The sequence below is a fragment of the Sylvia atricapilla genome, chromosome 13, assembly GCF_009819655.1.
Source record: "Sylvia atricapilla isolate bSylAtr1 chromosome 13, bSylAtr1.pri, whole genome shotgun sequence".
Lineage (NCBI taxonomy): Eukaryota > Metazoa > Chordata > Aves > Passeriformes > Sylviidae > Sylvia > Sylvia atricapilla.
The window spans coordinates 12,680,728-12,706,796 of NC_089152.1; the positions used below are offsets into that span (position 1 = coordinate 12,680,728).

The following is a 26,069-nucleotide window of genomic DNA, read 5'->3' on the forward strand; positions in this document are numbered from 1 at the left end:
GAACTTAATTTATTATGAATTTAGATAAACCTAACAGATCTTTAGTAACAAAATATAATGTGAATCTAAAAAACAAAAGATTTTGACAGAGAAGTCTGAGATATCAACAGTATTCTTAGTAAGTTTGCATTTGGACAAGATAATTAATGAACAATATTTAAACATGAAAATAGGATATTATTTTGAGAAATCAAAGCAGACAAGCTGTATATCAGACCAAAAAACCACTACAAATTACAACATTTCCATGGTTTCCTGCTGGGATACTTCCCCCAGTTTAAGATCATGATAATTCCCAAAGCATGTTAAACTCCACACTTTAAAGTTTACAAAAAACTTTCCCCGTATTTCATAATCAACACATTTCCTTTCCTCCCACCCTGTTAAATCCATACAATTTTCAATTTAATGGATGAATCTAAAACTACTTACCAAACAACTACCAAAACTTTTTTCTTTTGTTCCTATTTAAGAAGGCAAGAAGAAACTATTCCTTTTAACAAACTAACAGGGAGATCAGATTCTGTGTCAATGGCCAACTAGTGCACCATCTGCCTCACAACATGCTCAGCAGGATTACACACTAATAAGACTTTTCAGAAAATGGGATCAAAAAGAACTTCAGAAATCGGACTAAGGTTAGTAAAAGGTCAAAGAAAAATATTAAGAGTTAAACTACAATCATTAAAAACTCAATGTCATACGTAAATTTGAAAATACAATGAAGAAAAGACAGTAAAATTCAAGAGTGAGGACTTGGATTAAGTAATACTTCAACAGTTTTGAAATACATACTACTTCATTTCCTATAACTAATAAAGCCAGAATAAAGGCCAGAGACCATTCTGAAGGCTGTTTCTATGTGTGACTGAGGGAAAGCATTTTTCATTCTCAATACTTGTGGTAAAATACCTTCTATGTACATTGAGGGTTGAGGAATAGCAGACATGACTTCCCCTGCTTATTGCAGAGAACAAAATTCCCAAAACTCATTAATTAAAAAAGTGGTAAGCAAGAACAAACAGCACAAGAGCCCTATTCTTAAGATACATTCTTATCAAAAGTTCAGTGAATATATTACCTCCTGATGTATAAATAGAGTTTAAGAAAATACGTTTGTACCATTTTTTGCCTCTATAAAAAAGCAATACCCATCTAATTGAATCTGAGATAGTATTAAATTAGAGACAGTTATAATAATCAGTTTTAAATTTGATTATATTTAAAAATATTTACTATATTAATTTTTAAATATCTACAAAAAACTGATAAAAGTATAGATATCTAGGCCACAAGAAAATAGAGTGACTATTGCATTTTCAATCTTACTTCTCATGATTTGATATCTCTCTACACATTTTCTCAGTCTTAGCAGCACATTAGCCCTACTTAAAGCATATTATTTCCTTTTATTACTTAGTCAAAACAAAAGAACACATCTTCGTTACAATTACTTGGCTTAATGATTTTGGCAGGAAAATATTTCTAGATAAAGCTAAATACAAATCTCTCCCTGCCAAATCTTCCCTGAAGACTGTCATGCCTATTTGCAGCCTAGTACCTCGCAGGAGCATTACCATCTTCCTTTTAACCAATAAGGTGCCAAATTTAATCACAATAATAAAAACATACGGCGATTGCAGTCTATTCTGTAACAATGCTAACAGAAAGCACACACCCAATAAAAACTCTCTCTGAATGACAAGAGGGATCTGTGGTCTCATTAGAAAAGCAATAAGAGAAAGACCAATAGCATTGGATTACAATGTGCTTGTTCTCAAGACATACACATTTGAACAAGTGTAAGGTGTATTCAATTGTTCTCTGAGTACTACTGACAGGTGCAGTCACAAGCTAGAGGCATGGGGAAATAGGATCTAACTACAGGTTATACAGGTTATAACATCTGAGAAAATCCTTTTGAGATTATCTACTAATGACCTGGCATAAGGCCCTCTGCCAATTTTCCTCATTTGTCTATGAAATGGGTTGAAGGCATAAGGACTGAGCCAGCCAGCCAGAAGAAGCCTTTATAAACTTAAAACCAACTTACACATCAGTGGGTGAAAGGGTAAGGAACTGGAATCACAACTAATTGCTTTTGAGATATATTCTACTCTTGACTCTTACCTTATCTAGAGATTTCTCTGTCTGAGCAAGGTAAGGGCCCATGCCATGCTTATACAAGCTGGAGTGTTTGTATCCACAATTCTTGTTTCGTTTTGACTCCTGAGATACAGGAAGTTGAGCATCTGTCACTAAGTGTTCTGAATCTTCAATGGCACTAAGAATTGCTCTTGCTGTTTCACCAGTTTCATGTCGTTCCAGTGTGCCTAGAGAAACACAACAGAAGTTGTAACTTTTTCAGTGATCTATACTATCGCATCTCTATGTAAGTATCATAATATTAATACAGTACACTACATGTCAGCAAATAAATTACAAAGTATTTACAGATTAGGCAAATAACTCCTTCTTAAAATTAAAAGGTTACTCTACACTATTGCTATTAAAAGTAAAGCTTACTCTCTAAAGAAATTACTGCAGCAAATAACTGTTTTAGACCACAAGGAGGTCAATGTTTTACACATGTGGAGTTAGACACAGTTTTTCAGAGGGAGCCAATGATATTAAAAAAAATATCACCGGCCCTAACTGCTCAAAACAGTAATTTGTTTTCTCCTCACAAAGCTCTGCCAGAGCATCTATATCATTAACAGTGTAAACAACAACACATTTATGTAATATTTTAGTGCTGTCCTCTAGTGTTCTGGATTACAAACAGCAAGAGAAAGCTCGATTTTTTTCATTCCATTCCTAAAAATTGTCAGCTGTAAAGAACGTTTATACATGAATATACATGTAGCTTAGTCATCAGGGATATCAATGTGATGTTTCAGAGACTCATTGCTTGTGTGGCTCTCTGGAATCTAAATACTCTTGCTGCTATATCCAGTTATATTACTTCAGTGAAAGTTTCATTTAGTAATAATTTTAGTAATACTGTTTTAATTATAACTAGCATTAAAGATATAAAAACTGAGCTTAAATGTATTTGAAATAAGCTACTATTATATACCACACGTTTCCTATAGGAATTAAAAGAAATTGATGAAATGGCTTGTTTCCTATAAATATCGGAGATAAAATACATCTGAAGGTTTTTCAAGTATTAAATATCAGCTATAACATGAAATGTTTTTCCCTTAAGTTTGAATTCTTCCTACCCTCAAGTAATAAAACATGAATTTTCCCTTTCACTGCTACAATAAAAAAATGTGTAACATTGAAGTTCTATCAGTAACACCTGCTAAAAATATTGGACTGGGATTGAGGGATCTCATACAATAAGTGTTTGTGTGTATATGTGTGTATAAAATCTCTTCATCTGAAATTATTTCTTTGAAACGCATCCATTTCTGTTCATTGCAGTAACACCTCTACTACTCGTATGATGAATTCTTTGAATTCAGAGCAGAAGAAAACAGGGCACCTGATTCTTTGTCCCTTATAAAAATCAGTTGAACACCGCAGATTACTGCAATATTATACTGAAAGTAGTAAGAATCAGCCCCCATTGTTTTTAATGTGCCCTTTTCTTAATTCCTCCCCAGGACCTGCAGCCAGTGCCTGGGAGCATTTAAGACCAGGATGGTTACTGAAAGGAAAGGGAGTTGCCCAAAAGGTTCTCATAGTTAAGACTGCCTGCAAAGCTCCCAGCACAGACATATTTCAGGAACACAAAAATCATGCTTATAGATGCCTACTGTAGAGTTCACGCTCGACATGAACAAACGTGCTTAAATGCCACAGCATTTGCAAAGTGAAGAAGCTTGGCAATAATACAGTCACTCAGCTAGTATTATTTTGGCCTCTCCATATATGTGAAGTAGCCTTTCAAGACATAAACATGCCACAGAACTATGTGGATTATTCAGAGCAAAATATGAAAAAAAATTCTAAGAAATCACTGTTCTCCTACTTTTAAGTGGAAGGGCCAAAGCTTTCTCTATCACTTTCTCTGGCAAGTCCACAACACAGCAAATATTTGTATGCGTGCATATACATACATATTTCTGTAACACTTTTTTCAGTGAAATTCACTGAGTCCTCAAGACTACCCTAATATCCCTGTGAAATTACCAGGTATTAGGTTCCTTTTAAGAGAAATTACAGTAAGTTTTTAACAAATCTAAGACTTTTGGGGGCATGGTACTAAATGTCAAAGACCTGACTATGCACAGTCTTTGCTATTAGACAGAGCTTCCAAACATGTCTCAGTAGATCCAGATGCATGAGTGCTTCAGCAGCAGTCATCCCTCAGAGTCAGACCGTTCTGTGGGATAATCCAGTGGAAATACAATAGAATATAATTTAGTTAAGGCTATCATACTACAGACTTATGTTATCTTCCACACATCAGAGCTTTTCTCTGGCAACAGCTTCAGAGCAAACTTTTCAGGTTGAAGATAAAAATTTTAGCTGACAGAAAAAGAAACATACCAGAAGTGGCAAAAGGTACAGAAAATGCAACAGCAGAATTTAGCCTTGGTAGGCAATGGCCTGAACAGAACACATATTCTTGTTGCACATGAAAGCAAATTCATGTTTTAGATCTTTAACACACATTATCTTATTTTAAACAGAGGGTGGATGTGCTTCTATATATTATAGACTTACCAGATGCAAAGTGAGAAACTACCAACAGGTTATAAAACATTTCTGCTGTTAACAAACTCTTCTCCAAGTGCATCAGGAGACAATGCCATTGGCAAGCATATCATTTTTTGAATAATTTGGGTAAGAGAAAATTAACATCTTATTAACTGAAAAAAGCCCTTCTGGGGTCACACTAAGCATGAAACAGGGCTTGGTTTTTCACATAGAGAAGTTACAATTGGTTTGTTTTTTTAAAATTTTTATTTTAAAGCACATTTATAGAGAGGAACATTGAATAGCAAGTGTCCTGGACAACTAACTTATTTTCTTACTGACAGAACATTATGACACACTAAAATCCATTTAAAAAACTCCTGTTACATCTTTAAATAATTTATATATCACTCATAACAGCCAACCCAATTCCCTTTTAGGTAGCACCTTCCAGAAGGAATCCAATCCTGATCCCTATTGTGAACATTTGCATGTACAGGTTTGTGTGTACAGCTAAATAAAATGGCACAAAATGCATAGGAAAATGCATGAATGTGAAAGTATTACGAAGTATTATATGCTTAACTTTACTCTTCTGAAGAGCCCAAAATACTCATTTACAGAGTAAATAGCTGGCAGAGACAAAATAAAGGAAAAGACCTATATTCTGTGATGCCTGAATACATCTGAGAAACAAACAGGAAAGGATGAGGGGAAAGGATTTAGAAACCTGTATATATGACAGACTTTCTGACCACTGCAAACAGACAAAATAACACTGAGGCGGGGTAGTTATTGTTCAGAAAGTGTTATTTGTTAGGAATTTGCTGTCTCTGGTTTTAAAGGAAAATAAAGAGTAAGAAAAGGCAAAGCTTGTACATGAGAGTACAGGAAAGAGGACAGAAATCAAATTCACTCTCAAACCTGAAGTATTTATATGCGAATAAGCCCAAAGGATTTTGACAGAGGAGCAAAAAATAACAATGGATGAACAGGAAGAGAGAGGGGTGTCTACACAGCAGCAGCACCACTGCTATCATCCCCTACTATACATACAAAATACAGGAAAAGAAAGTCTTTATCTCTCTAAAGCTGTGACCATGGCAACCAAGTCTCAGGAACAGTCAAGAGTGGAGTATTTCACTCTCCTGGGCAGCTCTGGACCACCAAATGTGACTGGCTAGAGACTGCTACAACATCTTATTCTTCCTGTGGACCAAGTACTACAAATTGTGTCTCTTGGTGTTAGTGCTGTCCACACAGTTCTGAGTTCTGTATACCGAAGGATGCATTTTTATTGGAGAGGTCACGCATATTTTCCTGCCTCAAAAGGAGGCATTCGCTGCCATCACATGACCTGTCATATCATCAGGCTCCAGTGCTTTCTGTTTGCTGTCACAGCTAAAGTATCGAAAATCCTCAATATTGCAGTGCTGCTGTGACCTAGTAACTCAAATGACTCTTACAGCATAACAGTGCTCTGAGAAGGAGAAATTTCGGTATTGATTTTATTTAAAAACCAGCATGTGGTTGAGAACAAATCCTTTTCTTCACTAGTAGTCAAAACAGAAAACTCACCTTTCAGAACAAGTATTATCTGTAACACTAGTTGGTTTATTTTCTGTTAAGATCTTTTCCATAAATACCTATTTCACCTGAAAAAAAACCTCCCAAAACTCTTTCTTCTACGGTGGTAGAATAAGGCATACAGAAGTTTTATGTTCCTTCCTACAAAATGCTTGAATTTTACAATTCTACAATCTTACTCCAAGACAATTGTCAAGCACAGTGCTTGAAAAATTTCTCATTATTGCTAGTGCTACCACTCCTATATCAACCAGCCCAAAACAGATGGAAGAAACATTGCATTAAGAATATATATTCCAACCAACACCAAGACAAAAGTAAATGCCATCTAGCAAATAGAAATGGGATAGATTACACAAAATCCAGCCCATTAAAATAATATAGTAGTATCTTAAAAGATATTTTACTTATAGGAGGAGATTAAAAATGGAGATGCCCTGCGATGTGTCTTTGCAAACTCTCTTTACTCATTTCTGCATTTGGATGATTTCTATCATGTCCAACTCAGTGTGTTATTGACATTCTTCAGAATACGCACTTTCAGAAGAGCACTAGCAAACTACTGTCAATACCCTTCAGCTGAAAAAAAGCAATGAAGAACACCACAAAGGAAACTACTGAAATCTAAGCTATAATGGTGGCTTATAAATGTGGGTAAAAAGAGCAGTTCTCCAATGCAGCCAGTCCTTACCTGAGGATTTCTTACACAGGCACAAGACCCCAAAAGAAAGGACATTGCCCCTGTTCTCTCCCTGACTCCATCTAAACTATTCCAAAGAGTAAAGAACAATAATTCTTAGAATGAATTGTTAAAGCACAATAAACATGCTAAGCTGGGCCGAATGGAAGAAGTCACCAGCTCTGAACTTGGAAGATATCCAAGTAGTTTCCATCTACTCCTGTATCACAAACTGAAAGACGGAATGAGAATCTATTCCTTAGTGTCTGGAATGAAACCCCTCCCCAGGATGCACTCGATCACAGCAGTTCTCTGTTACACTTCCTATATATATATAGGATATATATATACATATATATATATATATATGTATATACACATGTATGAAACCTAATTTATTAACAATAAGAACGAAGATCAACTATCAGCTGGAGAGAGGAGATACAGCTAAATTCCATACATGTTCCTCCAAGTACACACAAATGTACATGTGTGTATGTACACATATGAATATAAAGATCCACTCGTGTATACTGACAAGAGTAAGGTATCTTCAGCTTCTGCAAGCTGGGTAAAAGATGACACTGCTTTTTTTTTTTTACCCTGAGACAGACTTTCCCAAGGTCCACTACCCTTTATTATTCTACATCAATAAGTATTTACTGAACGATGACTCAAATTTAGAGAGCTATGAAATATTCAAGTCCAAGCTACAGACTGACCCAAGGCTTACACATATAAAATATAAGAGGCAATAAAAAGGAGGCAAACATTAGTTAAGTTTTATCTTAAGGAAGACTGACAAATTAAACAAAAAAAAAAAGCCAAACCCAAATGCTAAGTTCCACAAAGCATATATATTCATTTTTAAATCTTATTTGGAGATTTGCAGTTCTTTAGGCTGTGCAAAAATTCATTAAAAGAGAAACAAGAAAGTAGTCACTGCTATGACTTTGACCCTACATCACGGCCTCCAGCAGATAAAACACAACCACAGGATTTATCAGTTAGGCCACATTCACCGACTCAGATCTAATTCTGACCAATGACCTGAAGAGAAAGAGAGAGACAGGGAAAATGAAAAGGATTTTAAAAGAGACTTTAAATCACTAAATTTTACAAGGACAAAAAGGTCACAGAAGTGTAATTATTCTTGCTTCTGCCATTATCTAGGCAAAAATCTTTATCAAAGTAAATTTGGTCATTATGGAATCCTAAATTTCATTAAAACTATACAACTTACTTTCTCACACCCACCTGATGAAATCTAAGCCTTAACTTTCTAAACAGCTTAATCTCTAGTTTCTGTATGGGATGAAGAAAACTGTCAGACATACTAAATAAAGGTCTACTTAGGGAAAAAAAAAAAGCCAACCAATGAAAACCCCTCCCCTCACGTTCTTCAACTCACGTTATACTTGCCGTTTACTACAGCAAGTTTAGAAGTCTTGTTGTTGGCACCAATTATAAAAATATCCAGAGCATATATGACTACATAAAATGATCTTTAAACAGTGTTTGAAAACCTTCCAGCATGTTTAACCACCAATATGATCAAAGGTTTGATCCATAAGATGACTATCTGCAGAGTAATTTCATTTCCTCCATAGCAGGTTTGCTTCTGACACAGCAGAGGTTTTATGCAACATTTAAATTTATTGCTGTGGCATTAAAACAGCAAGAATTATTTTCAGAGCATTTCTGAACTCTTCTCTATTTTTCATAAAGTTTTTTATGACCATACAGATAGATTTGACTAATATTAGACACTGCATATTTTATTAGGGATGACAAACTCATTAAAAGGCTGTTTTATTTTATTGATACCTGTGTAGCTTTTAAATGCTTAAGGTAAAATTTTTTATGCTTGACAGCTATCTTGAGGTGGCATGATTTTTTTTTCCTCTTTCTCAGCAGAAGTATCTCAAGCTATGTTTCATTCTTGCTAAAGTCATGAAGCACAAACGTTTCAGAAAAACATCATGCCTTAAAGCATGCATTCAAAGCTGAACATTCACCTTCTGTGAACTGAACCACCACCTTTTGTGAACTGAACCTCCAAGGTGACGACTTGTTCCCACCACAGCAACACCACTGCTTGAAGCACTGTTGCTTTTCCTGTTTGCTCAAGCAAGAGAGGCCCACCAAGACTATGGTGACAGAGTCAGTCTCATTACAGTGAATGGAAATAAGTCATTTACTTGCTTCTACTGAAAACCTCAAGATAAACACATCAGTATCACCCTGATGCTACCATTTAAAAAAACAGGTAGAAATAGCAAATAAAATCTCTGAACTGAGGTAGCAGGTACATCTACGTACATCTCTGGTACATACAAACATGGGAGGTTTAAAATTATATACCACCTAGAGTCTTCTCAGAATAATTCTATATAAAACATTATTAATTCTTAGGATTTTAGGTTTATTTAGATGCAGAAATTAGAAGCCAAGACAACCACAATGCTCCTGTACATAAAAAGAAAATGGCAGAACTACTGTTACTAAGCACTCAGATATGGTGATAATAAACACATCAAAATAGAAGAAAAATTCTACTCAGAGCAGGATTTAAGTAGAGCACAAATAGGGAAAACAATACACAAATCATGCAGATAAAATACTGTATATTTTAGTTATTGTCTATAATTTATTGATGATGTTTGACCTTTTCTAGTACTAGGATTGTAAGCAGAATTAGTTTTGATTATTCAGGAGATCTGACCTCAAAAATACTTTTTAGGCATATGTTTCAATTTTTGTTTTCATGTTGGAGCTAGGAGCATGTAAGACAGCTCTGAAAATTTGCACTTCCTGGGGGAGAGTGCAAAAACCCCAATATAGCTAGCCAGTGTAAAGGTAATTACACAGTATGATAACTGAAGGATGATTGAAGTTTTATTAAGTGATGTTATCCTCTGTTTAAACCCAAACTAAGCATAGCATTTACAGTAAAACAATAAAACACAGCAAGGCTTACAAGATAAAAGAATGTAACAGGAAATAAGTAAATGATTCATTCTGCAAGTATTATGAACTTCAAGAAATAAATTTACTTTAAACCCATACTAATTGAAAAACAATTTATCGCTGATAAATGAAGATTATTAACTCTGAGCAAGGAAGATTGCTATTTATAGTCCACCCATTCATTCCTCACTCCTAATACACATTGGATCTAAAGGTGGCTCAGTAGACACATTGCCATTTGCTGTATGCAAGCAAAAATCCTTTGATCTTTCACTGCTACATCTTATTGTAATATTTACTTTTTTTAAAAAAGCAAAGATACCAACTGGTCAGGAAAATGTAAAAGCAATACAGATAACAGCTAATTTCCTTATTGAAGGGGATTTCAAGTGGTGGCTATTGGAAGAAATATTCTGCACTTTAATTAGAATAAAATTTGTTATTGATTTTCATATTTGTCTTCTAGCACACAAGTTTGGAGCATATCCTCTACACATACTGTATTAATACTCCAAATGTATGATTAGATCAATATTCATTGTCATGGAAAGATATTCCACTGTAATGGAAAGTTGCCGTATCCATATATTAAAATTTAGGTAAAATATATTAAACTACACAGATATTTCATGCCCTCTGTATTTTTTTCCTAGATCGCTACCCGCATGTAGGTTCAATATAAACAAACTTAGAAAATTTTTCTTTTGCTCCATAAATCAAAGGAATAAAAGGATGTAATTAAATTTATCTTATTCTAGTCCTGTAACAGCAACAGGCAATTTTTTACCTTTTTTTTCCTCCCATATTTTTTAGACTTGTCTTGTAGTCAGTCAGGAAGAGATACAGATTTAAATTACACTTGAACTAGACTCCTGGTATTTAACATTTCAGCATAAACATATATTTATTTAGAATATATGTAGACTGTTGTACGCAGAAAACTTCCCAGTGACCAGGTAAAATAAGGTTATCTTCTTAAATCTCATGAAAAAAGAGTAAAAAGTTGTACACAAAGTAGCACTGGTTAAGAGTTTGACCTAGGACACAGTTTCTTCTGCCCCATAAAGTGATGATTATGAAAGCCTGTTGAGACAAACATCTTTAGGTCCTTTGAAATGTTTTCTGTACAAGTGTGTCAACCTCTGTCACAAGAAACTGGACCATGAACTGTTATGCGCAATGTAAGCTTCCATGTGCTTTAGGGGTCAGACAGAAGAACCATTCTAGAGTCAAAGTGGTACTAGGTCTCTAAACTTTTCTGAAGTCATCTGTCAAATTCAACAGAATTACTGCTGACTCTGTAAGAGTGTAAATACTAAAATATTCATAGAAATTTCTTAATCCACAGCCTGAAATTACTATCAGACTGGCTGTTTTCCCAGCCATCCATTACCTTTTGCACAGTAATACTGTTCAGATTTGGGTTTTGCATATATCACTGCAAACAGTGATATATGAGTCTGACACAATACTCCACTGACTGCAGCTTAGAGGCAAAGCCCAAGTCATGAAGCACACTGCATAGCCAGAAGAAATATAAACACTTCTTGACTGTAGAAGCAATAAAAGCCATCTTATGTCCCTTTCCATAAGGGAATTCAAGCACAAGGCTACCACTCAGATTTTATCCTATTTAAACTGAGTGAGGTAACACGTCCAGAGGTAACTGTGTAGGCAAGTGGTACTATGTGTGGTTGCCCATTCGTTTGCCAGCAGATGAAATCTTAATGAAAGGTGCTGTGTTCCTGCAGAGGTGCCTCAGCAATGCTGTGTACATCTCTGTCACACATCTGAACCATGCTTTGTCTGCCTGAGTGCCACTGAAGTATCTACATAGCTCTTGATCTAGGTCAGGCCAATTTCAAGGATCAACGCCATGACCTCTTGTGTTCTGCTGCAATACAGATGTAATTCAACATTAAAGCAACTACAGTGTATCCTACCAGGCTTTCACAGGTATTGACCCTAGATGGCACCTTTTAGTCAGCAACGCATAACAGGAACAACAATAACAAAAAAAGATTTGTTAATTGCTACTGTATAGCAAAAAACAGCATCTTTTCCTGCGTACCAGCTATTCTTAAAGAGGTGGTGATTGTGGCACTTATTCTTCCAGGATACTCAGACACACTTTTATCCAGCTGCACCCTGTCTTAATATGTAATATGCATGAGCAGTGGTATCAATTTTACTTCCTCTTTAATCTTGAAGTAGGCAATGGTTTTATAAGAAAAGGAGAGGTAGTTCAAATATACTCTGATTTTTTTCCTGTTTTGTCTAAAGCAAACAGCGTAGATAGTGTGTTGTAATAACCTGTAAAATGAATTGTGATTTCAGTGCTAAATTAGTAAAATTGAGTTTTAACATGTTGTGCACTTCACTGGCTCTGGACTCAATGCACCTTCCTCCTCTCAGGACACACAGCTCTGAATTGCCTGAGCACACGTATTGTAGTGTCTAATACCATTACAACCTCTAACAGCTCTGTCTGTCCAAGCTCAAATAACTCATTACCCATATGAATCAGCACTACACTCTCTAATCACCTGAGAATCTACAGTTTAACCTGAAAATACTCAGTTTTAGTTATGTATACTACACAGCTGTGAGCTCTGCAATTATCTTCCACTGTTAACTGATCATCAATTAAATCAAAAGATCTTAGATTATGAATTCTTGGAAGAAAGCATAACTTGGTGCTCAAACTTGGGACAGTTTAGACTGAAAAACATCGGTCTTTCTAATAAGTTTGATTTTTATTTACAGCTCCCAGGGGTATTCTACTCAATTTACTGCCATGTCAGCTAAACTTCTGATTATCAGGATGAGACTTAAGATCTTCTACTTTACTAGTGGCATACCTTGAACCTGAAGAAAATTTTCTTTCTTGTTTATATAAACATTGAAACTCTCCAATTCATTTAATCTATGTGATAGCACTTCTACTAATGTTTTGGCCCTCTCTAAGTTATGCTCCTATGATAACATGTGACAGACAAATCTTCGGGAAAGCGAACAAAACATCAAAACAAAACACCTCTGTGTTACTACCTGTTTCAATTTCCCAAATATAAACTGAATTGTCTTCACATCCAACAATTAGCACATTCTCAAGAGGGTCAAATTTTATCTTCTTCACAGGAAACAGATGCTTTCTGGCATGTAAGAGACATTGTTTCTTCTGAAGGTGTAGAATTGCTACTGAGTGGTCACTGCACACACAGCACACTGTACTCTGGTCGTTTAACTGCAAAACAGAAAACTTCAGGAGATTAAAAGATTAAATGTTCAAGCTTCTAGGCTTACTGAGTATGTTCTTTAAATTTCAGGAGGAAGAGTTAATCTAATTGAGATATAAGTTGATAATCATGATATTAAAAATGGTAAATAGAATGTTAAGAGCTTCAATTTAATATGTCACAAATTCAAGAACTCAATTCGCTGCAATTATAAGTAACTTCCAAAGGCAACAATTAAGGTAAATTAAGCAAAGTGGTATGGGCTTAAGTATTGTCAGAAAGTGTTTTCTTTTTATTTTCTCTTATATGTAAATTGTATACACAAGCAGATAGGTATATAGAGAGAATTTTTTTGGATACATAATTTATTATGCTTTTACTTACTGTGTAGTGTTCTGGGGACTGCAAGAGCTCTGTCACTGCACCAGACTGCAGATTAAACTGGTGTAGGATGCCTCCAGTAAATATATCCCAGCAGATCACCACAGAATCCTGGCCCCCTGATAACAGCCAGCTTGGATCAAATCTTACTGATGTGTCATGTGGATAAAGTAAGCAAGTGACTCTGCTACTGTGACCACTCAGAACCTTATAAGGTAGATTATCTGAAACAAGATAGTACATAAATTATTTTTGTTCTTTAAGAATAGGAGTTCCATATTTTACAGCACATTTCTGGAAAGTCAGGATAAATACAACCAACTTTTACATGGAATCAAAGAATTTTGGACTTTTGCCTAAATGCGAGAACAAAGGCCTGCACACTAAGCTTCACTACTGAGATGTATCCTTTATGTTCCCTTCAGTGGAATAATCTTTTAGAGAGCAAATAAAAAAAGAAAACTGCCAATATAGTGGCATGCCACATATCTCACTTCTAGGGAATATCCAATCCCATAGCCATTCCCAGATTCCTACTACTGGAAAGCACTTAGTAGTACTAAGCTGTGATCCAGTAGATTAGCTATGGTAGAAGGAAGATCATCATGTTCCATTTTCCACATTCCATTCCTGACCACCAGCCCTACTTTTCAGAGAATTTTTACAGGGAACACTGGAAGAGATGCCAGAAATAGGAAGTCTTCTGTGCTTGACTGAGATGAATCTGAACACATTGTTAAAACTTACCTTTAAGAAAAGATATGTTTCCTAAAAGTCTTGCTCTTGCAGTTTTTAAACCTAATGTTACAAAAATTTTCCCATTTTCACATCCACATACAAGCTTATCAAGACCAGGTATGTACACAGAGGAACTGACAACTGCACTTCCAAATCCATCTTCAGATCCACAAAGTTGATCAATAATGCCCTCTGACATGGAATGATGCTTATCAAAATTATCCTGAAGAGTCCACATGGTTGTAATTGTGATCTCTAGAGGGTGGGGCAAGAAAGGATTTTTTTTGTTTATGCAAAACAAAATATAAAAAGTCAAACTAAACAAAATACATCTTTTCATCTCTTGATCACTTCCCTTAACTAATCCTTTCTGCAGTCTAGGGTTGGAAAGTCAGCAGTTGCTACTTCTCCTAACTACAGGCAATCACCACACAATGAAAAAATGAGCATCACTTTCTAGTGTAAAATGTTGATTTTCATGGAAATTGACCCCAAGACATAATGAAAAAGGTGGTAGCAAGGTGCCAAAAGTGCCAAACCTTTTGGAGAACCGTCAAACATTGACACAGGAACATCAGGAATGTGCCACAAAGTGATGCGTCCTGAAGCTTCACCAGAAAAAAGAACCTTGTAGAAAGGCTCCTTTCTTTCATTCAGGAAGCCCATGACAAAAGGAAGACTCTGTGAAAAAGGATAGTAAATCAATATTCTGAAATAAAACTGATAAAATAATGTAACAATTAATTGTAAGGGGGGGGGGGTGTTTCATCAAAAGCTGTAAAAATACAAAACAAACCACAGCTGATTTCTCACCTGCCACTAAATCCTGCTCAGATAAGTCTATTCTGCCTGGTATAAATCTCTCAAGAATCACCTCTGCTTTGCAAGTATCCTTGGCTAAATCTACATCCTAAATGAAAAAGTAGACTGAAAGTTCTCCCCAGGTTTAGAGTTTCACTAGCATAAGGACCAAGATCAGGCTGAAAATGCAGTGCAGTGAAATACTGATAATCTTTGAATCTAAACAAATTCAGTAAAGCTTCAGCCATGACAGCTTGTATGACTACAAATAACGAAAGGTAAGAATTGTGCTTTTACACAGGTAATAGTTTATAACAGCATCGTTCAATCACGAGGTGGTAGAGCATTTCCAAAGAGCAATGAACCTACTAAAGAGTGTGGAACACAATTCTGATGAGCAGCTGGGGGAGCTGGGGTTGTTTACTATAGAAAAAAAGGCTCAGGAGAAAGCTAATCACTCTCAATAACTATCTCCTATGTTGGATATACTTATTTACAACATCGAAGTATGAGAGTCAGTTCCAAAATAATTAACTGTCCTGTAAAATGGTTCAGTTTATAATCACAAAATGGAGTTCAAAACAGATCGTCACACAGGTGATTTGCTTGTCTCACAAATATGCTTTAAAAACTATTCAGGCAGTAAGGAAAATATTAAAGCCAAAATATTAAAAAAGAGCAGGTCATTATTTTTAAAAAGGCACACATTTGGGGGAAAGCATATGTGAACTCTGTACCACCACTGTAACCCTATTATTTGCTAAGCCATGTGTTTCGGCTATTTCTTTTCCCTCACCTTTCCTGACCTTTTGGCATCCTTCAGCAGTTATCCTATCTGATTTTTAGATCACAGCATTTGGGGAAAAGCTGAATGGCTTATGCTCTTTCCCTTCAACTGAAAATTAAATCTGTCAAGCTTCACAGGATTATGCAACAAACATGCTTTCTAAGGGCCTACATGTGTCAACAGAAAGAAAGAACACTAGAAAACCTCGCAAAGGTATATATTTAACAATGTTTATAGTCAGCTACAAATAAAAATACGTTTTTGTTGCGTATCTTCAGAAAGTGCTTAACAACCTGCTTGAGCTCTCACAAACACTCAAACCAATGCAATTTCAGGCAGGAATTAAATCCACATCTTCCAACAATTACAACTTCATTAACAGCATCAGCAAAAAAGCCACAATCAGAACACCACAGAATAATCTGTTTGTTCTGGTTCATTTTTTGTCCTAGTAAGAAGGCCTACCACATATCTTTCCTGTCCCTCATTCCCCAGCTTCTTAATTACAACAAATTTTCTACTTTTCAAATCAACTGGGTTTCCTGATGTATTTCTATGTGGTCACACAAAGCACTGCATAAAAGGTGAATGAAGACATAGGTTTTCCAACACAGCTGGGTCCGTTTGAGATACCTCTCTACACAGTAACTTCAAATTTGAAATTGGTGTGACATGCTCTGCTGAGTATGAATCCGCAAATTAAAGTATAGAGGTCATCTACTTTTTCAGCTTCCTCTTTTCTAACATTAGAGACTTCTTCAAGCCAAGACCACGGCTCTGAAGAGAACCACATGCATCTCATTTTATGCACTCTGGATACATCAGCGTGCTCACAGTGCAAGAAAGTTCTGTATGTGATTATGCCTCTGAAGGCTCAAGCGAGCAGTACAATGGATAAAATGCTGCAGATTCAGATCCCTTCAATTTCACGTGGATACACAATCTATTTATGTAGTTACATTGAAACATGCATACATTCCATAACAATAGAAGAACTAAGTAACTTGCTTACATTTTGCTCATGGGTTGCCTTTTTTTGATTTTGGTTTTATGGCATGATTTTATTTTTTGGGAGTTTTTATTATTTATATATTTTTATTAATTTTTATAGATTTGAAAGCAGAAGCTCCTAGAACTATTTTAGACTACATCTTTGTTAGAAAAATATTTTTTCTTTTCATCAAAATTAGAGAAAAGACAACAACCAGTCAATCTATAGTTTAAGATAAAGACATTTTTCCACTTTGAAAAAACTGAAATATGGCCAAATTCAAAGACAAAATATGTTATAAGCACCTACAAGTTTGAAAGTAACAATTTTAAAATTAAGGAATAAATATTACTCATCGTTTTTAAAGAACAATTAAATCTGTTGATGAATTCATCAATTCTTTTGGGATTATTCAGGTAACTGCAAACAGACAAACTCTCAAACCCTTATGATTTTACCTTATTTTCCTTCATACTAGTAAAGCTGAGTAAATGAGGATAAACTGTTTCCTTCAGCGCCTTCCCATCAGCAGGGTACATGCTTTTAGAAAGGCCACTGCATAATTTAAAAAGAAATTTTAAACATACAAGATTTAGAAAGTCGTTTTTTTAGAAAGCAGAACAGTAACATCCAAGATTCACAAGTTCAATTAAAGGTAACCAAATAAGTAATTACAGGAGACTTTTTGAAATCACAGCACCAGCTGCCCAAGTTCTACATGGCTAATCTTATTCCTATGCCCCCTGCTGTGTCTAACAAAGACTGAGTGCTGTCAAATTCAGGGTAAATCTTTGAGTGCCAAAGTGGTTTTGTTCTGGTTTTTGATCATTTGCAACATGCAGAGATTTTCCATAGTAACCCTCCCAAAGTTCATCTTATACCTGAACTTTTTGTGTGAATTTCCCATCTGAGCCCACCTGTTTAGCAGCTGGTAAATGTAACTGTGGCCATCTTCTGTCCAGATGATAAGTCTGTAAGCTGCCAGCACTTCCCCACCAGCAAAGCACTGACCACTCTTACAGAACTCAGTACAAAGCAAGGAGAAATCACAATAATCATAGACCTAAGTTCAGAAAAAAAAATATATAAACAAGTAGTGTTGGCAAATTCACTTGAAGCTGAACTAGGTTTGGACAGTGGATCAGTAGGTAGAACATGAGTTCAACTCTTTGTAGTTGAACAACTATTTTTCAAGCCTAATGTGTTTGGATAAAAACAAACTACTGCAAAGTCAGAGTGAACTCATCCAGTTCAAAGTTAAAGAAACTGACAGAAAAAAAAAACAACTAGAAAGTAGCATCATGGTCTTGTAGTCTCATTATAGGAATTCATAGGAAACAATGCATGTTACAGATATTCTTCCATGAAAAGTGTGTCCATTCTACACATGAACTTTTGCTATAAATGCTTCTGTACAGAATTTAAGTAGCCCAAGAGACATTTCAAGCATAGTCTACAACTACATTACTCAAAGCTGACCCAGGAGTATGTGAAATTTTTTGACCCATTCCTGGGAGATGCTGGAATCAGGTATATATGTTAAAATAATCCTGAATAATGTAAGTAGTTTTGTAGCACTGGAAAAGAAAAACAAAGAATTTTTTACAATAAGTTTCAGTTTAAGTACTTTATGTTTTCTCTAAAACTGTTACTAGCTTTTTTAAATTTTTAGTTATTTTATTATAGCTACAAGAAAAAGCAACATAGCCTGGGATCTTTGGTTTTGCTGCTTCTATCAACAAACAAAGGTCCCTGGCTACTGAGGGTTTGCCAACTGTGAGTACTTCTGTCATACTTAAAGAGGGTTTTTTAATCTTTGTCTCCCTTTCAAAAGCACTGTGGAGGAGACTATAATGCACTCAGTGCTCTACAACTGTCTAAGACTTAAATCCCCCTTCTACCCAGCCAATTTGGTGGTAAACTTTTAAAATGGAAATGCATTCATAAAAAATAAAAGCTTCATCTCTTTCACACAGTTAAGATAAGCCAAGAAGTGTTACAGGTATAATTTTACCTGACCATTTGTGAACACTTTCTTTAACCTAAGGTAAAAACAAGCATCTGCATGTAAAAACCACATTAGTTTTTCAAAATCAACAACATTAGAAAGAAAGTATAATGCTCAATAATGTACCTGCCAGCACATGGAGGACACAACTAGAAGGAGCCTTTCTGTGTAAGTACAAAATCTTACTGCTTGACAATTTATACAGTCCAGAGATTTTGATTCCTTCTCGTACACATTTTGTTTCTCCTTTACAGCACAGAGAGAAAAAAAAGCTATAAAATTTGTTTCAGGTATCTGAGCTTTTAGGATAAAACAACCCACTGAAAATAACTTCCCGTTAAGAAACTTTCAAAATTCAAAGCAACATATAATTCTTAATTGACAATATAAAGACAACAGGGTTCACAACTAACATGTAAACAGAAGAACGTGAACATTCACTGTGTCTCCAACCATGATCTCACTTAAAAGAAATGATAATGAACGTGGAGAAGGACCAAAGGCAGGCCATAAATAGAAACTGCTATAATAAGTATCTGCTAAGTATTCTTCAGTCAAAAAACAGCTACAACAAACCTATAAACAGAGAATCAAAATCAGAAAAGCTGATGAATATTACACTTTCCCGCTCATTCTTGTTGCAACCAGGACAGTCTGAGATACTGATGCTGCCATATGTCTTGTTTGCTTTTAAAACCTTTAATGTAGTGTAAAAGCAATTAATTTTCTTAGCTTTGTATTGCTAAATGTGCTGCTAAAAACAATGTATTCTCACTTTTTTGTGGGAATATCATATATTAAAGTCATCAGGATCAAAATTATTCTATTGGAATTATATTTATTAAATATTGATTAAATCACTTAAAACTGATGTTTCTGTTTTTTAAGATACCAACAGTCTCAAAACCTCTCACAGAAGGGGTATGCTTGGGATCATGGCTATAAAACTGAAAGCCATTTTCTTACAGCATCTTGTGGCTTTAGTTAATTCCACGTAAATCCAACAATATTTACTAAAACACTGCTCTTTAGAATTTAGATTGTTACGCACTCTGCAGCAGACCCTCCACAAAAAGTGGCCCCAGGCAGTAAAGAGACTGCACCACACCATATGTTCCTCTGACATCTGTAATCCGTTGTTAGAGTCCTCAGAATTTTTACAACATGGCAGTGGGGCAGCTCTAGGAATGCTGAAAAGGTGCACCCACGCCAAAACACCACAGATAAATCAGAAACACCAGGATGGTATCAAACTTGACAGACTGTCCTCAGGGGCCTGATTCTACCCATGAACAAGTAGTACTGTCCACACCCTGCAGTTTGAGTCAGGCAGTGAGGAGTTATCAACATTGAGAGGAGTCTGTTGATATTTTGCCATTTGTCTCACTGTTGAAGTCCCTTTGTGAATCTAGCTTTTAGAGTATAATTAAAACACAAAAATTTCATCCCAATTCTAACACTTGTTTATGGAAGGTGACAGCTGCTGACAATATTAACACAAAAAAGCATACGTGAGCTTGAAGATAGAAAAATAGGACACTTGACACACCAAGAGTCTTTTCCAAGCGAAGACAGCATTGTGAAAAGCAGACTGAGGAAAACAAAATCTAAAGGACCATTTCGAAGAGAATAACAAGGGTGAAGAGGGAGTACAAAGGCCAATATTGAAGAGCTTTTAGTGTAAAGGACAGAGTGAAGGGGTTCAAAGGCATTATCAGGATAGCAGAAAAGCACTGAAACTTAAGCATCCTGGAACATGAAAAGACAAGGAGCCTGGCCAAAAGGTAGTACAGTTGTCAAGGCAAAAGCTGTCCAATGGTCCAATTTTAAATAATGCTATGTGTTTTTAGAATTTTGTAACAAAAGTAATAAAATCTATTTAATACACATCCAGAAAATCTAAATTTATTCATATTCTGCTTCAATGTAGCTTTTACTTGAGAACATTCATGTTAACACTGACCTGAATGCTATTCAGAGATGAAGACAGGTCCCACACTTTGAGAACTCCAGCTACAGACACTGCAACCAAAGAGTCCTCTGTGAAAAGTTAACAGTGAGATAGTCAACTTGAAGCAAAGTTCAAATGGCACCAACCAAGTCAGCACTAAAACAAGGATTCTACAGGACACTGTTTAGATGAAATATCAGCTCTACACAAAAAAAAAAAGTACATTATATACAAAAATACAAATTGTGTAAGCAAAAAGGGAATAAGTAAATTATATACAGAAATACAAAACACATCAGCAAACAGTGAATAATGTATTAGCAGCAGGCACAGAACTGTGGTATTGTGCCTTTAATTTCTCCGATATAAGAAAACTTATTTACACTTAAATCCAAGAAACGAGCCGCTTACATCCAGCACAGAAGCTTTTTTTCCTCTAAAAAACATATCAAATAAAACAAGGCCAATATTAGGAGTCATAAAACCACCTCTTGTGCTATCAATAAACATTAACATCTTCTACATAATAGCTCTGTGAAACAATTTGATATTAAATCAAGTAGGATCATACCATCTATACAGAAATATTTTATTGCAATTTAATTTGCGTACATAAATACCTTTAAAACATTTACCTTGAATTCTTGCAGAGTGCACAATACACATACAATTTATCCAATCAGAAGACTGAGATGATGATAAAGTGTGGAGAACACCCAAAGTTTTAGCATCAATAATAAGAATATCTTGATATTCGCCACAACAAAGAAGCCAGCCTTCACCTGTCATTCGGAATGAGCAATGGTAATACTGTCCCAAGTAGAAAGGAGAGAGTCAGCACACACAGATACACAAATGGCATGCAGATTTTTCACACCAAACATGTCATAGCCAATACTTGTAGCATCACCAACAAATCTGAGGCATATGTGAAACTACACACAATACCGGTAGTGACGCTAGCAAGTCACAGCTTAGTAAAAGGTGCTTCAGACTGAAAGCAGCACCTGTCCTTCTTAAATATTACAATTTTTGTAATTTTTGGAAGAAAGTCAGGTGTTAATTTTCTCCATAAATTGCTCAGGAGTTTGAGACTTGTTTCTCTGAGAGGCCCCTCTCCAAACATTTAAAAAAGCTCCTGTCATCAAGAGTTGTATGAAAAGGAAAAATCAGGTAAAGATGCAGAATATTCCTAATTAAATTTTTCATAATGGATTCCTGATTACTTCCCAGCAAGGATTTCTACTCCATAGGATATTCTTCACTCTGACATTAAATGCCCTGGTGTTCAGAAGATTCTTTCTCAGCAATCACATAAAGGGAAAAAAAAACCCAAAAGACAAAATAGACACAAAGCAAAGGAACAGGGCCAGAGTACAAAGTGACTATGAGGATTTCTTTTATGATCGGTGTTTTATAAGTGCAAGCACACCTGCATTGCATCTCTAGCTGTATTAGTAAACAATTTCTGTAAACACATAAGCAGCCACCTCAAAGCAGATTTCTATTTAATACTAACCTTAAAATAAAGGGAACAATCATGTAGTCAGACAAAAATATCAGACAACCCAAGAAGACTGTACCTCATTTACAAATTTTTCTGTACAGTATTGCTTATATAATAATTCTTGGGTTTTTAGTCAACTAACTGAAGTATGAAAAAAAGTAGTATAAATAACTGGAAATAGAATAAATAGTACTACAAGTATTATGAATAAACAGAGGCAGAAATGCTTAGAATTTGTAATTACTATAAATATTAAATTAGGCTTGAAATAGAGGATTGTTATACTCAATAATTCCTCTGAGAAAACTCCACACTGGCTAAGATCCACAAATGTTGAAGTGTTGACCCTGGTGTTAAATTTCATTTCAAATGGCAAATATTCAGTTTGCACTACTTGACATCTGCCATTCATAGCTAAATCAGCTACACTGAACAAAAAGAACCTACTAGAGCAGATAGGTTAGTAGTTCAATTAAAACCAAGCACTAACTACCGCACAAGCAACCTTGCCCCATAGAACAACAAGAAAAAATATACAACAAAACACACATACAGAAAACCACAATTTAGTATAAGTATCTGAAGGCTGCATTTTAAGAATAGTTTCCCCTCCTAACAACACCTTTTTCCTAAGAAAGCTAAAGTAAAATGGGAATATCTAACAGGAAAACTTTCTTGCCCAAGTTATTAAGCAAAAATAATTATTAGCCACAATAAGGTTTAGCTCACTTCTAATAGAGAGCAAGTACATATTTTCTACAAGTATTTGCTACACCTGTTTGAAGGGTAAGAAGGAATATTTTGCCTCTGATCTTCACAAAAAAAGTACAGATTACCAGCTAATCAGCTACGCCAGATTTGCCTACTTACCTGCAGAAATTGTTTGTAAACTCATCTATTAAAATCCAATTAGGCACTAGAACACAGCAGGTCATACTGCACTTCAAATTATAATTTAAGTATTGCTTTGTTTGTGTATACACATCCATTTAAGGAATATGTATGATTTAAGTGTATGAACAAACAAAAGTGTAGGCTAATTCTTAATTAAATGCTTCTATACACATACATAGGCGTAAAAAAAAAATTCAGAAGCTACTCTTCCATGATTTTTGTTGGCAATATATCCAAGCTTTTTCCTCTTCCCTTTACAATTAACATTTGTTTGAACTCCTCATATCAACCAAAGAAGTGCCAGGAAAAACAGTTTCTTCTGGAAGCTTTAAAAATTTTGGATTCCAAATTGGCTGTGCTTTGGAGTTATGTGGAGGCTCAGATATCCATCACTTGGAGCCTTAATTCTACCCTAGACTTCCTTGCCAAAGAAAAACAGCATTTTAATTAATACAGGAGCCTTGAGCTTCTCCTCTGCTTACATATCAAGAAATAAGCCATGTCCCAGAATCAAATCCATACATGTTGGGCCCCTCAGTCTTACTCACACATGCATTTCAAACTCCCCCACACTCCAAAATCTAGATACTTATTTTACCTGGATACAGTTTCAACCAGACACATGAAATTATCTGAAATATTCAAAGCCTCTGAAAATAAGGGATTTGTCCTAAAGTTCTATAATGAATGAAAGTGTATTTTTGAAAATGGGGTGAAGTCTTTTGGAGGTTAGGAGTTCAGCAACAAAACCATTCCAAAGTTTAAAAATAAGACTTTCAGCATACTGCCTCACAGATAACTTCAGCCAGATTGCCTGTACTTTTAAAATGTCATGAAAAAGCCAACATCAAACTTGAAGCTTCCATGCAATTTCAACAAGACAAGAGCAAAGATTAAGACCATTTCACTTGGCTACCTGATGCACAAACAGTAAGTTAATCAATACTGCATTTCAAATATTTGCAGCTTAAAAATAATCAGTCTGATTTGATTAAGGAATTCAGAGGAACGTAAGTCTCAACTCTTTTCTTAGAAGAAAAAAACCTGAAAAACAGATAAGAACTAATTATGTTGTGACAGGGTCTTTTCTCCTACGTTACGAGCTATATATTTAAAACTGTTTCTGAAAAACATCACGTTAATAAAGCAAAACTCTTGTAATGAAGAGAGAGCCCATGAAAAGCTGCTATACTTACATGGATTGCTGTATGCCTATAAGGAAGCTTTGCGTTCTCAATGCACTGTCCACTAGTGACATTCCAAACACACATCTCCCTGCCAAAGATAACTTCATATTATTCTCTGTCATTTCCACTCAATTGGCTGGAATAATTTTGTACCACCAAGTTTTTCTTTAGTGCTGTATTTAAGTGCAGTCTGGTCATTTATAAAGCTTTTTGTTACAGATTGCTGGGTAAGAAAATGTAGTCATTAGCAGGGGATGACATACGGTATCTGTTTCTTTTTGTTTTGGTAATTACACCCTGCTGCCTTGCAACCAACCTGACTTTAAGACCAACTATGGCCTACAACAAATTGTAGGTATACTGCCATTACAGCTCGTCAACATGTCACTGTAGCTATCTGTCACTGGAACTACATCCTCCTGAAAATGATTCATTTCACTGAACTTAAACCACACGTTTCAAAAAGCATTATGCATTCTTCTCCCACATCAGACTTCAGCTCTTCAGAGGAAGAACTTCTGTAAAGAAGAAACAGTGCCATCATGAGGCTGTTCCCAAAAATCTCCTCTCAATACTCTCAACCACCTGAGTACCCGTGCAACGCTCCAGCTACACTTGGGCACATGTAAGGCTGTTTGAGAAAGACACTTTGGCACACCTTCCTTATCTACACACGTGCAGTGGGACTGGATCACAACAATCAATTGTTGAAAATGAGGCTGTATGAGATATTATCATAGTTCAGCAACTGAATCTTAAACTTTGATGCTTTTAGAGTTTATTAAAAAAACAAACATTACTTCCAGAACTGAAACATTAATTTCATTATTTCTGATACTATAGTGTAAGAAATTTTCTGTATCCAGACTTAAAAAATACATTGAGGAGAATATTTTATTATATAAGAAATTCTACTTGGTGATTTACATTTTAACATACCTACTTTCCCATTTTATGCTGAACTGAAAGTATTATTTCTTAATATTTATCAGCTGAGAAACAGCAGCATAAAAGTTGGTAGATCCAAAGTCAGAACTTAACTGAAAGCTTTACACTATTTATTAAACATTTCAGAGCAATGATTTTCTCTTTGCTTATATGAGAACTTTACTGCTTTAGTTACATTACTGTGACACATATCTACAAACACAGGCAAATGAGACAAGAATGTCAGAATGTAACTTCAGTTTCTGGATGATGCATACAATTTACTGCGTGTACTAATAAGGAGTGAGCAATATCACACATTCCGTACAGTATGCTGTAGGACAGGTTTGTCATTTATAGGACATCAGTGAGAAATTATGAATCATTAGATTCAGTTACAGACTTCCACATTAGAAGTACAAAAAATAACATTCAATATTCATTCTTTTGGGATCAGTCAGTTATATAAACTCTGAAAATAATCTGGAGTGGAACACGGAAGATTGACATAGAATCATCTTCCATACAATTTCTTCCATCCACACTACAAGGAGATAGAAGTCTGAAAATGGCAGAAGCGAATTATTAACAAGCCAGAGAATGCAGTTTGGCAAACCCTCCATCTCCTGAAGACAAGGCTTCCTATTTGTAATCATCTCAACTTCATGTTGCAACCTTACAGGTACTAGTGATGGATGCTTTACCCTTATGTAACACAGATGAGAAGTCAGCAGTAATTTGGTAAAAGTGAACACTTAAATGGGCCAGA

General features: G+C 35.5%; 1 protein-coding gene across 1 annotated transcript in view; it reads right to left on the reverse strand.

Annotated features, from left to right (window-relative positions):
• The window catches only part of WDR72 (WD repeat domain 72), a 93,079-nt gene that overhangs the window by 64,314 nt on the left and 2,696 nt on the right, over positions 1–26,069 (reverse strand). The window contains exons 3-13 of the mRNA XM_066328472.1: positions 24,383–24,461; positions 21,421–21,595; positions 20,798–20,874; positions 18,961–19,080; positions 17,744–17,889; positions 17,285–17,381; positions 14,787–14,928; positions 14,257–14,502; positions 13,513–13,733; positions 12,941–13,136; positions 2,131–2,333 (exon numbers count right to left, since the gene is read on the reverse strand). Coding sequence (XP_066184569.1) covers positions 2,131–2,333; positions 12,941–13,136; positions 13,513–13,733; positions 14,257–14,502; positions 14,787–14,928; positions 17,285–17,381; positions 17,744–17,889; positions 18,961–19,080; positions 20,798–20,874; positions 21,421–21,595; positions 24,383–24,461 — 1,702 coding nt within the window. The remainder of the gene's footprint in view (positions 1–2,130; positions 2,334–12,940; positions 13,137–13,512; positions 13,734–14,256; positions 14,503–14,786; positions 14,929–17,284; positions 17,382–17,743; positions 17,890–18,960; positions 19,081–20,797; positions 20,875–21,420; positions 21,596–24,382; positions 24,462–26,069) is intronic.